We start from the raw sequence: 12,972 nt of genomic DNA, 5'->3' as shown, positions 1-12,972 counted from the left end.
GAGCCGACAGGCCAGTAATCCACATATCCATATTCCATGGATGGATTGGATGAAATATTGATCATGTCAACACTTCCCTTGCCCTTAAGAATCATGCTGTTCTTTGTCTCTCCCTGTATTCTATCTTAATTTCTAACCAGTTTTACTATTCTGCATCATTGTTGTTCTAGGCACAAAATCTTTCAACATGATGTCCCCCACTGGTGATAACTCAGAATTGCTGGCAGAAATCAAAGCTGGAAAGAGCCTGAAGCCGACACCTCACAGTAAAGGCTACACCACTGTCTTTTCTAACAGTGGGCCAACAGGCAACAACGTAAGTCCACAGTATCCGCAGTCACATCACATTTGGCCTCGTTGTATTTATAAAGTATCCATTACTTAGCATAATGTGCAGTATAGCGGTTCAGAAAATGGATGAATGGATGGTTAACTGTATAGTTGGAAGGCCTGCCAAAACAAGCGTTTAGTTGCATCACATCCAATACAGATTTGACCCAAGTGCAGAAAAGAGTTGGAAAACAGATTCTTTATAGGCATTTAAAAAAAAAAAAAGTACAAAGTAACAACAGAGAGCTGGACTGGATTCAGATGGCCTTGAAGAAAACAATTGACGGAGAAACTTGACTACTAAATCTCAGGCTGACTAAATATTGAGCTGGCTGGATGCAGAACACATGGTAGAAAGCTTGAATGGATGAAACCTCAATGTGCTGACAGTTGGCTAAGAGACCAAGACATACTAACAAAAGTGTCATTCAGTAACTCTAGACTGGGGCAATGCACAATCCTCAATAACTACGTTTACATGCAGTCAATAATCGGGTTATGGTCAGAATTCCGGTTTCTAAAACAATGGAGGTAACACGTTTACATGCGTGGCGGACAAAGTTACTTTCGCTGACATGTCATTTGTGTTTGATTGGAATATCCTGTTCAGACCGCGATGCGCAGACAACGTAATTACGTAAATAGCATCATTTTCGCTTTTAACTTACTATGTTCAATAAAAGACATTATATTTATGTCACTCGCCACGCTTAAATATAGTCTGTTTCCTCCTCGCTCCAGACGTGTGGTTCTTTGCTGCGAGCGTCATGTTTGTTTACCCCGTGGGCAGTATTTTATTTTGAAATGGCTTGGTCAGAACCAACAAAAACCCAAAAAATGGTCACAATAACGCCTAGGGGTTAAACCGGCTTGAGTATTTCCGGTAGGTTACACGCCAGAAGCACGGACTTGTATACTTGTGTAAGGGAAATCGGTTCCACAAAAAGTTTTTAGTTCTTCTTTTTTTGTTAGTTAGATAGTTAGTCTTCTCACTCCAGGCTGGAGGTGTGTGTGTGTGTGTGTGTGTCGGGGTTGCTCTTTGTATGTATTTAAGCGAGGCTCCTTTAGCGAGTGGGACGGAGCTGCACATACAAGTCCGTTACAAAGACCAAGATTCCTTGCAAATTCAAATAAGCAAAGAAGAAGAAAAGAAGACGAAGAAGAAAATAGAGAGCATGCGTACACCGGAAAACAACGCGCCGAGGTATTCCGAATGCGTTATGCGCAAAAATTCGGGTTTTGAAAGGGGTAACCCAAGGGTCTTATAATAGGAGCATGTTCGGGTTATTGTGCGTATTTACATGGCCTTACAAAACCTGAAACCGAACATTGCCAATATTTGGGTTTTAAAAGGGTTATTGCCTGCATGTAAACGTAGTCTATGACAACATAAAGCTGATCAAAAAAGAGGGGTCATTTGGCTGCAGAGGTATACAAAAGCTGTGCAATATTAGCATAACAATGGTCATTAAATTGCATATTCAAATAAATAATCTTACCCAAAGGGAGCATTTAAATACAAAACAACAGGGGAGCCAAGGATCAATCCTTGTGGCACACCTGAGATAACTGCACAATATTTAGACCAGTGGTTTTTAACCTTGTTGGAAATAGTGGACCGCACCAGTTTCCTATGCGCATTCACTGAACCCCTTTATTGAAAAATAAAACTTTATTTATTTTTTTATTTTTCAAATTGAAGACATAGGTATTGGGTTAAGGGGTGGACAAAATGTACAGGGAGAGTAGCCTTTTCATTGAATCTGGCTCTGTTCACTTTGAATTCAGAAAATGTTGTATTCCTGTATTCCCCATCTCCATGCAGATTAAGGAAGTGTTCCTTTTACTTTGGCTAGATAGCTATTTGTGCTGGACTGGAATTGCTCAATTTGGCATTGCAAATCACACAGTTAGGACGCTGACTATCAAAGAGCACTTTAAAACAACCACCGCTGTTTTTTTAAGATGGAACGCAGGGGTAGCAAATCTAATGAAAACAGCACAGGCCCCAGAATTGAACCCTGTGGAACATCATTGGTTCCGTTATACAAGTGAATTCATATTGCACATAAAATATTCATCTAACTACTTTGTTTTTTGCTCGACATAATTAGTATTACGAAGGAATTACAACAATAAAAAAATCACATGATGTAACATCACCAAACTCACAAGTTGACTACTGAGCACACTAAAAGCTCTGCAGCACAAATTAGCCAATTAATGCAACCAATGATAACCAAGTGTGGCGTATCATCACTAATCATATGAGTTAGGTGTGTGTCTTGACCTCCACCAAGCCCCTAAGACTGACTCACCGAAAAAAAACAATTAAAACCAACACGTTTGGTTGTGTTACTAGAAAGAGAAGACTGGAACCAGGAGAGTCTGACCATGAACCCCAACGCTGTGTTCTATCCAGCCTAAAAGCTTGCTGTAATCCATAAAGTACATTTGCATAAGATTAGACGAATTCTGATCGGCTGACACGTCCTCATCAAATGTTCTTGTCATAAAGGACATAGCAGTTGCATAGGCATAGTACACTAATATCAGAAAACAACCCGTTGAAGTCCATTGTGATTTTGTATTTCTCCAGGGAAACAGCGTTTCTCCACCAGAGACTCGCCCTTGTAGCCCGCCACCCAAGACATCATCCCCACTAGCGTCCAATACATCGCTCACATCCCCACCCACAACGCCGAGTCCCACTCCCAGTCCACCCAGCTCGGGAACCTTCAGGACCATGTCAGCATCAGCAAGCTTCGAGCAACTGCACTCCAATTCCGTCACCAATGGGAGCAGTGTTGCTGGCCCGGCAGGAATGCAGCCAAGCAGAAAATCAAGCCTTGCCGATGTGGAGGCGCTCGTACCCACGCACGACGAGCAGGGAAAACCTATCCCCGAATGGAAGAGGCAGGTGATGGTGCGAAAGCTTCATGTCAAAGTGCAAGAGGAGGAAGAGCACAAACGCAAGGTAGGCCTGATAATTGCCCTTCTTGTCACTTTTTAGCTACCCCATTTGTGTTGTAAAGAACTGGATAGCAGAAATTTTAACTTGCGTGGTTTGCCTTACAATAACCAACACCACAAATGGGAAGTAGCAAATTTGGAAGTGGGTTTTTATGACCATGATTTTTGTATTGTTGCATGATGTGGCGCTTGTACAGCTGAATCAGAAATGTTTCCCTACCTTTACGTCATCAATTTCAAAGTTAGGATTTAATTTGGATCTCGATTTTGGACCCATTGCTCAATACAGTACACGATTAAAAAAAAAAAAAAAAAAAAAAAAAGTTTAAAAAATATAGACGCGTGTACTGTAAACAAGCTGACGTTGGCCACGTCTACTACGTAGCAAGACTTTTGGAGTAATTGAGTGCTACTATAAGATTAAAAATTAAGTCAATACAAACATAAAAAATTAAGTCAATAAATTAAAGAGAGTTGTTAAATGTTAACCTCGCCAGCCAGATTGATAATTGTGATTCACTCGAGGGAGTTCTTCACATTATCAATCTGGTACTTCACTAGGCAGACCCGTTTGGGAAAGGCGGGGCTTGCTGTACAATACTTCGAGCTGATTGGGCAATACGGCATCTTTGTACATTTTGTTTTGACCAATCAAGGCAATGGATGAAAATCTCGTCTTGTCTTAGGGAAGAGCACAAACATTTTTTCAAGATATAAATGCACGAAACTCCTCTCGCTGTTCAAATGCAGCAAGTAATTCTGTGAGAACAGAATTAATTGTAGCATCAATTCGTCTGTTAGGTTTGTTTGTTTGTAATTCTAAGAGTAATTGTACTGGATTGACAGCTCCCCAAAAGGTTCTATATAATACATCTTGTTTGTTTAGTGCATGACCTTGCCTTAGATTCATCTAGTTTGAATGCATGCTCCTGGTGTTTTGTCATTTCTTCAGGATAATGCTGCATGTTTTGACTTTGCACTAGTTTTGAGTATTTGGGGTGATGTGAAGACTTGACTCCACTGCCCACCACAGCATCAAAACCTCGATGAATGGATTTTACAAGAGTGAGCTGCTGTTGGATGCTGGAGTGTTTTGTGGTTTCAAGATGATACATGCAGATTCAGTGGTGTGATGTCAAGCCCTTTCACACTACAGTTCAAGCAATAGTATTCAACAAAACACTAAAAAAAATGATTGAAGGTGCTTTGAAATTATACAATCTTGTGTGGCTAAATACATAACCTAATTAACTTTTATTCACATAAAAGTGATGTGGTGAGCAACGCTTAACCACAAACTGATCCAGAATCTGTCAGCTCCGTTGCGCTACCAACCACCAAGCCAGGGTTTTGTTTTGTTTTTAACCATCATGGTTTGGTGTTAATGCTGCACTAATTATGGGCTTCAGTTGTGATCATTTAAATGCATCTGTAAGTATCCTCAAGTGAACATTTGACCATGAATTAAAAGGAAATTATTGACAAACCTTAAATGATGATTTGTTGGTCAAATAAAGAAAACAAAAAGACTTTACTAAAATCATATAGGCTGGCATGCAAATGTACATTACATACCTACCTTACATAAATTATTTAATAAAGTAAATAATAAAAAAATAATGTCTAAATTTTATGATTTTGTTTTTAAAGGGGCAACATGCCTTGTACCTTTTGAATAAAGCATGAAAAGAGGCAGTGCCGTTGCACCACTAAATCCATGTCAAAACAGTGTGTCCTAACCTAAAGGATGCGCAATGAAGCATGTGTTTCAAAAAGGAATTCAGTGCTGAAAAGTCCATCCCCTCCTCTCCATTTTCTTGTCTCTTGGTCTCCTCTGACCTCTGCTTTAGTTTGCTGCGAGTGGCCACTACCATCCTCAGGAATGGCACTACTCCCACACCCACAATGCTATTTTGGGACCATTTGGGGAATTGATGACAGAGGGTGACCTCAACCGCATTGAGAAGCAAATTGAGAACCTGCAGGTGATGCACAAGGTCTCCGAAGTTGAGAAGGAGCTGGAAGAACTAGAGCAGGAGCTGCATCAGCTTCTGCCCGTTTCTGCGGCACTCACTCAAGGACATTTTTCAGTGAATCCAAAGCAGGTGCATGGCCAAGCTGAAGATCTTCCAGCTTGGTGCAGCAAAATTTCTACCTTGCTCAAGAGCATGGCCATTCTTCTCGCCACACTGGGGGGGAAAGAAATTGACATTCTGGAACTAATAAGCCCCGGATATTCTCAAAAAGGGACGACGAATGTGGCAGCGTCTCAGCCAGATCCGGCTGCGGGATTTATTGGGCGCTCTCAGTCTTTCTCTACGAAGGAAGAGGTGGAGAAGGAGATGAAGCAGTTTGGTGTATCGGTGAAGAATCTCAAGGCAAATTATGAAATTCCGTCACAGTCTGCAAGTAGCAAAGAGACGAGGGTGTATAAACGCCAGAGCTCACTCCCAGTTGTAAGCACGTCGCATAATAATCCAGATAGGGTTTGTGAAGCTCAAGCATGCTCCTCTGTTGACTCATCTCAGTCGCACACAAACAGTTCTCTACCTTTAAAGGAGGAACCCGTCTTGAAACTTGTTGAAGAGCCACTTATCGGGGCGTCTTACGCTCCTAAAACTTATGCAACCACGGAGATAAGGGCTCAAACTAAGATTGAAGCGTTCAACCAGGTTCTTTCTGCAGACCCCTTTTTAACCCATCACCAGCTAACAAGAAGTTTAGAAGTGCAGACAGATCTCAGCTATGTCCAGGAATGCATCGAAACAAGGAAAGAGAGGATTGTCTTCCTGTTTCTTGAACACTGGCGCAAGTACACCATCTCTGAGTCGGGCAGAAGAGGAAATCATCTGGATGTGAGCTGGGAGAACTTCAGTCACGTGAACATGAAGGGGGGAATTGTTGGCGAGATTCACAGTGAAGATGATAAGCTCCTCCTTTTCATGAAGTCCAAGCAGGTGGTGGGGAAACTGATCGGCCACTGGAGGACCATCATGAGCCAGGTGCCCAGTCGTCAAATTCGCAGGCTCAGTCGAGCCCAGATGATCTACTGGCCCGAACACTTCTTGCCGCACATCAACGGCTCACCCGTGAGCTATGAAAGCCTGACGCTGGATCTTTTCATGCTCGGATACTTCCAACTGCTGGAAATGAACATGTCGCGCAGCGAGCGCAAATTCCGCCACCTCTTGTGCTATGAGATGTTTGATCGTCTTGGTAGGCATCGGTGGGAGGTGATAAAGCAGTTTCACAAGGAGGTGATGGGGGAAATTGAGAGAGGAAAGCGAGATTGGGTGGATGGTTTTGAGGACATCAAGCTGAAGTACTTTGGGGACGCTGAGGACGAGGGAGGTCTAATGGCGGCGTCTTTGCGGTCCATGTCTCCTGAGGTGACCTTCATTCCAATGGAGCCACTTCCGCCCCCACCCTGTCATCCTCCACCCACTCCGCCTCCAAACGCACATCCTATTCCTACTCCTGCAACCCCGTTTCTATTAGATTTGCACTTTGTGTCGCCTGCTGATGCCTCAGATGGTGCATTGGACACCAGTCAGTGTGTGGAACAGAACACGCTGCTGGACTCCATGAACAATTCACAGATGGATTTAAAGGACATGTCACTAAATGAGCCAAACGCTCAGCAGGATGAGATAAGCAGTGTGGCAAACACGCAAAACAGTGACACAATTAAAACACTTGAAACACTTCAGGACACCACAGAAAGACAAGAAGCTGGTCCAGTTGAAGACATTACTGTTAAAACCATAATGGAACCAGTTAACAATACTCTTACTGGCGAGAACAGCGATTCCATTAAAGTGATCTATGAACTCAAAGAGTTTAGTAATGAGGAGATCATTAGGTACATTGATCGAAGCTTCGCCTTCTGGAAGGAGAAGGAAGCTGAGCTTTTTGACATCTGACACGTCTTGACTATAATATCCACATTAAAGCCGACAGATAAGGTACAATTAGCATGATCGGTAAAATTAACATGCACTGCCCAGTAAGTTGAGAAAGGAAAGTAATCTGTTGTGTTGGTTTTTAGGCTGTGTCACATGAGGTACTTAACAGCCACAAAGGGCATACAATGAGCTCTACTGGATGAAAAGAGCGCTTATGGTGTCAAGTCACAAAAATGATGCAAGCATTGGAAATGTAAAGAGAAGAAAATTGCCATGTTGCACTTGTTCTGTGAAGTTTGGTTTACCATACATGTGCTTACTTGATCTCTGTAAGGATGGTTCAACACAGCATATTTAAAGTTAACCCTTTAAAAAAAAAAAAAACTTTTAAAGCAATATGTTCTATGCAGCCCCGCTAGTTTTCTGACTAACTCATTTGCTCCCAAAAACGTATTTCTAGGTTTGTTTGTTTTATGCTAGACCATACAGAAAGCTTTGATGCAGCTTCTGACCTGAAGAGGTCGCTTAAAGAAGTGGTAGTTATTACAAAAAACCGACCAGCAGTTGGCAGCAGAGTATAAGATGTTAACCAGGGCCATGTTGCAATAACATCTTTTTGACAGTGTTTTCAACAGGTTTGTGAATAATGAGGAAATGCAGCTATATTCGAACGCTAATTTCTGCAAAATGTAAACTGATACAAATGTACTCTTTTCCTGATGAAAAAAAGAGACTCAAATTTTTTTTTTGGAAGGTTCCATGTTTTTATAGCAATAGAACACAATATTCTGTGCGCCTTGCAAAATCAGTCAAAATCCAGTAAAACAGCCAGGAACGAAGGGGGTTGCTTCAGTTAAAATGGTTGGGAGTGAATGAGTTAATATTGTGTTTGTGGAATATGAGTTAAATAGCAAAATCCTCCTGTTTTTACCCTTCGCAGGGGGCGGCCATTTTGCCACTTGCTGTCAACTAAAAGTGACATTACAGTTTCTCAGGACTCAGGAGTTAACCTGTTTTCTGAAACTGAGCAGTGATTGGTTGTAACTTGTACTTGTTACCTGAGCCCTGAGCAACTGTCGAGTCATTTTCAGTCAACAAGTGGCAAAACGGGATACAAAATGGGTGGATTTTGCTGCTGACCTCTATTTCCACAAAAATAATATTAATCAGAATGCCGTGTTTAGACTAGTGGGGCCGCTTGTAACATATTATTGCAAGGAAAACTTTGGAATTGAATATTTTTTTTAAAGAATGCAAATACTCACATCACGGGAAAGAACGATAGATGACACACTGAACATTTTTAACTTGAATTACAAATATGTAGTGACTCGTGAGGGTTCCTAAAGGTTCTTACGTCTGATAAGGCTAAAAGGCTATGTAAATCTTGTTTTCAAAACCAGATTTTATTTGAAGTTAGACCTAAGTGGCTTTTAGGTATGTCATATGTACTAAAAATCTGAATTGGCAAATTCAGAGTCTGTCATTGCACCATGAGATTTAATCTGCATTTTAAGGCTAATTTTGTAGCATTTGTGTGGTTGGAGATTTCTCTGATTTAAATGTGTGTTAGTATTTTTGCTGTTACAAATAAAAGTTTGCATTTTTTGTGACTATGTAATGTCATGAGCTCCTTTATAAGCCAGAACTATAGTAGGCCATCAACTTCTTACAAAGTAAAATTATGGCAGCGATCTTTTTTTGATTTCTATTTATTTATCTCCCAACCCTGGTTGTGGGGCATTGAACTGTAAAATCTCACACTTTTGTCATTACGTCTTCCTGCATTGAGATTACCTTCAAATAACCCTCTTAGCAACTCCCGCTGTCGTGCTATCTTTGGCTTAGAAGCCATAAGGAGGTTACAGTGACTCTTTATCAACTGCGACTTCACAAATGGGATAGCAGTAAACATTAGTTATGTTCTACAATGTGATTCATCATATGGTTGAATGGAACTAGTGCTGGCTACGTTCTCCCAAATTTGCAAACGTATGAACTGCATCAGAGAAAGTGTTGATTACATGGATTCAAGAGTCATTTAGGATCATGAGATGCATTGCACTGACTCCATCTTTGATTATGGAACACTTGAGAGTTGACATTTAAAAAGATACAAAAAGGAAGCAAATGTCATATTTTAGTTTTAAAATTCTATTGTGGCTGCATCCCCCTTTTTTTTCTTCTCAATTTTTTTACAAGATTAGCTCTTAAATCTTTCCTGAACTTCATTACTATACCCGAATGAAACACATATCACAATAACATAATATATTAATTTGGGACTGCATGCAACTTCAACTAGCTCTCAGAAGAACAGTAAGTGGTTTTGTTCCATTGCCAACAAAATATTCAACAACACATGCAAACATTCGATCCCATTAGCTGCAAATTCATCGGTTAAATTTTTTTTTTAATTAGATTTTTTTTTTCTTTTTTTTAAGGCTCTTTAATTCCCAGGGGAATCATGAAACATTCATGACATAGATAATCTTACCTGGATTATTTTGCCAAGACAAGTGAAACACTTAAACAAGAGAAATGCATTGGGGGTAATGTATCTTGTCAGGTCAAAAAAGAGAATCGAAGATGGCTGCCCTCTTTGCTGCCGCTCCTCTCATTACAGTCTAAAACGAGACAATGGGCTCCAGTTACTCGTCGGCGCTGTCAGAGAAAACGTCATGTGTTGACTTAGAGAAACAGGAGAGGAATACTTAATAATGTGCGCTGTTTGCTGCATGTGTAACATGCACGTCATGCTTTGAGCAGTCAGGCGAATGTGGTTGAATACATGTTAAACATTGGTATCATCAGGTCATTCTTCTATGCAAAGACTTACCACAACAAAAGCCAGTTCACAACACAGGGGAAAGAATGGCATGTATCCAAGCATTGAACAGTGACATCAAATAATTGACTTACTCAGTGAACATTCAGTAAAGACATTTTCATAATTTTGGTGTTTGATAACACCCGGTTTGGGACAGTTGCAATGTATGAACACCCTTCAGGTACTATTATGCATCACCTACTGTATCTTCCCACAGTAATAACTGTAGGTACAACAATAAATAAATAAATAAATAATCGACAATAAATAAATTATTTTGATAATGGAATAAAGAATAACAATAAACAAATCGACCATTAACTCATTCACTGCCATTGACGGCTATAGACGTCAAAAATTAATTTGAACTATTTCTTAGTTTCACACTTTTGTTAACCTAGAATTTTTTGTATTGTACATTTAGAACAGATATTAAATTTGTGATTAATTGTGAGTTAACTAGTAAAGTCATGTGATTAATTACAATTAAAAGTTTTAATCGCCTGATGCACCTAACTAAAAAAAAGAAAAGATTATTAAAAATTAGGGGCGTCCGAGGATTTTTTTTATTTTATTGTAATTAATCGCATGACTTCAATAGTTAACTCACGATTAATTGCAAAATGTTATATCTGTTATAAATATAAAATTAAAAATTTCTAGGTTTTCATACTCTTGTTGACAAAAGTATAAAAAAAATTGAAACTAATAGAAATATTATTAATATTGAATTTTTGACGTCAATGGCAGTGAATGAGTTAATGATCATTAACTATTTTAATAATGGTCAACTGTTGAGAGACCTTGTTTTATTAAAAAATTGTCCAAATCATCGGAATTTCAGCCTTTCAACCGTAAATATTCTCTAATTTCTCTTGTCCTCCACGACTGATTATGTGGTTAATAAAAATAAGACATTTGCAAACATCAGCTTTAACTTTGGAAAACAATTATCAACTATTTTCTGACGTGTTACCGCCCAAACTAGTAACTGCATCAGTCAATTTATGTTTGCATTTGCTGCGCAGTCAATATGAAATAATGTCTTTTTTAATAAAGAGATGGGAAAAAAAAAATCTAAATCATTGAAAAATGTACATAAATGATTCAATTAAAGTAAACTGAAATAAAAATCCTACTTAAATGCAAATGTTTTGTAATCAAGTTAAATACAGCTGAACTGCACTTAAAAATATACTGCACCAAAAAAGTAATACATTTACTGTACTGGATTAAAAAAAAAAAAAAGTTTAAAGAGGAGGTATGCATAGTTACAAGCTCATTATTAGGTTTGATTGTATTTCGTGTTTTAAATGTATAGTATAAGTAAATTGTATTTGTAATCAGTGATTCTTTCACATACCACTTATCCCATTCTGTAAAAAAAACAAAATTATTGATCTTGACTCGTCCCCATAGTCCCCTAAAAGTATTCAAATACTCATCCATATAGCCCGTCGTTGATTAGAGCAACTCTGAAACGGCAAAAGAACTGTTGGTTTTCGACTTGGTGTCCTCCCGAAAAAGATAACATTGATCGAATGGGGTTAAGTAAAACAGCATGCATGCAGGTGGACGATACAAGGATGTATAGTACTCACACAATATTTGTCATTCTGTCTGCCTGTCATTTGTCAGGCTAATGAGGAGGCAGCACGCCTGGCATCGATGCCCGCCTGGAGAAGAGACCTGATGAAAAAGAAAATGGATGAAGAGAGGTGAGTAGCGAAGCTCTGTTGCAAATTATAATCATGATCACTTGATAATTACTAGATGTGGTATATCATTGACTCTTAAATACCATCGTTACTTACTTTTCATTAAACAGAATGAAGTCGAAATGTATAGCCTACTGGTTGTACCATTTGTAACCCTGTAAATTCTCTTTGATATTTACACCCTTTCCTCTTGTGCTTATGCCCTCCTGATGTGACAGGGAACAAAAGAGGTAAGAAAACTGTTTTCTTCTATACATACACATTGACAGCTCTTTAGATTGGCTGTGGCTCAACTGTAAGTGCTTTGGCCAACTTGTAATTAACGCACACAATTAGGAATGCTCGCCCTATAAAACAGAACATCTCACACAAACACGCACACATACAAACGCGGTACCACTCCGCCACCTGGAGCCCTGCATTGCTACTTTGAAAGAGCAGCGCCATTATGATGACGTCACAGAACAGAACATCTACATGATATAGCCATTTCAAAATATAGCTATTGTCTCCGTTTAATTGCCGTTACAGTTTAGGCAGCTAGGTGGTGCCATTTCCATTTTTATATACCTTGCCCAGTCGGACTGACTGAGGAAATGTGTACGCCACACTTGTGGTCATTAGAACGCAAAAAAATAACTACTTTATCCTTAGACACATACATTATATCTTTTAGCACACGAATGTGAATAATACCCAAAAGTACGACAGCCCAAACTAAGTCAAGTGCACTCACCTTTCTGTTTGGCCTTTCAGACTACCGAGGAAGTGATATACCACGTTAGATACGTTCTGATAAACACATCGATACTGGTGAAAATGACATTTCCTCAATATCCATCAAACTCAAAACATTATTTATTTATTTTTACACTCACTCACACAAACACGCACACATACAAACACGGTATCACTCCGCCACCTGGAGTCCTGCATTGCTACTTTAAAAGAGCAGTGCCATTATGATGACGTCACTCGGCTAGCCAATCGGAGCAGTGTGACGCCCTCGCCGTCCATCTGCTAGTTCTGCTGGAAGAAATTTTAGGACACTGACCACTTGTGCAACGTATTAAGTATAGGTTGTGCTACATTTGATTAGGCACAGCAGTAGGAATACAGTAATAGACTATTGGTGCAAAGTGCCCAAAACAGCGTATTCTTTCAATGCCAATCAAAACTAAGCAAAACTGTCTTAACAAAGGTGCCATTTTGGAAG

General features: G+C 39.5%; 2 protein-coding genes across 3 annotated transcripts in view; both read left to right on the top strand.

Moving 5' to 3' along the window:
* The window catches only part of espn (espin), a 40,682-nt gene that overhangs the window by 26,469 nt on the left and 1,241 nt on the right, over positions 1-12,972 (top strand). For both annotated transcript variants that reach the window (XM_077585349.1, XM_077585355.1), the window contains 4 exons: positions 171-316; positions 2,930-3,307; positions 11,677-11,756; positions 11,966-11,986. In XM_077585349.1, the coding sequence (XP_077441475.1) occupies positions 171-316; positions 2,930-3,307; positions 11,677-11,756; positions 11,966-11,986 (625 nt within the window). The remainder of the gene's footprint in view (positions 1-170; positions 317-2,929; positions 3,308-11,676; positions 11,757-11,965; positions 11,987-12,972) is intronic.
* LOC144063643 (espin-like protein) lies at positions 3,323-11,664 on the top strand. The gene has a single exon (XM_077585381.1). The coding sequence runs from the start codon at positions 5,238-5,240 to the stop codon at positions 7,224-7,226; it is 1,989 nt and encodes a 662-aa protein (XP_077441507.1). The 5' UTR covers positions 3,323-5,237; the 3' UTR covers positions 7,227-11,664.

Source organism: Vanacampus margaritifer, chromosome 1 (genome assembly GCF_051991255.1).
Source record: "Vanacampus margaritifer isolate UIUO_Vmar chromosome 1, RoL_Vmar_1.0, whole genome shotgun sequence".
Lineage (NCBI taxonomy): Eukaryota > Metazoa > Chordata > Actinopteri > Syngnathiformes > Syngnathidae > Vanacampus > Vanacampus margaritifer.
The sequence above is the reverse complement of the archived record's forward strand: the minus strand, read 5'-3'. Positions and strand labels throughout refer to the sequence as shown.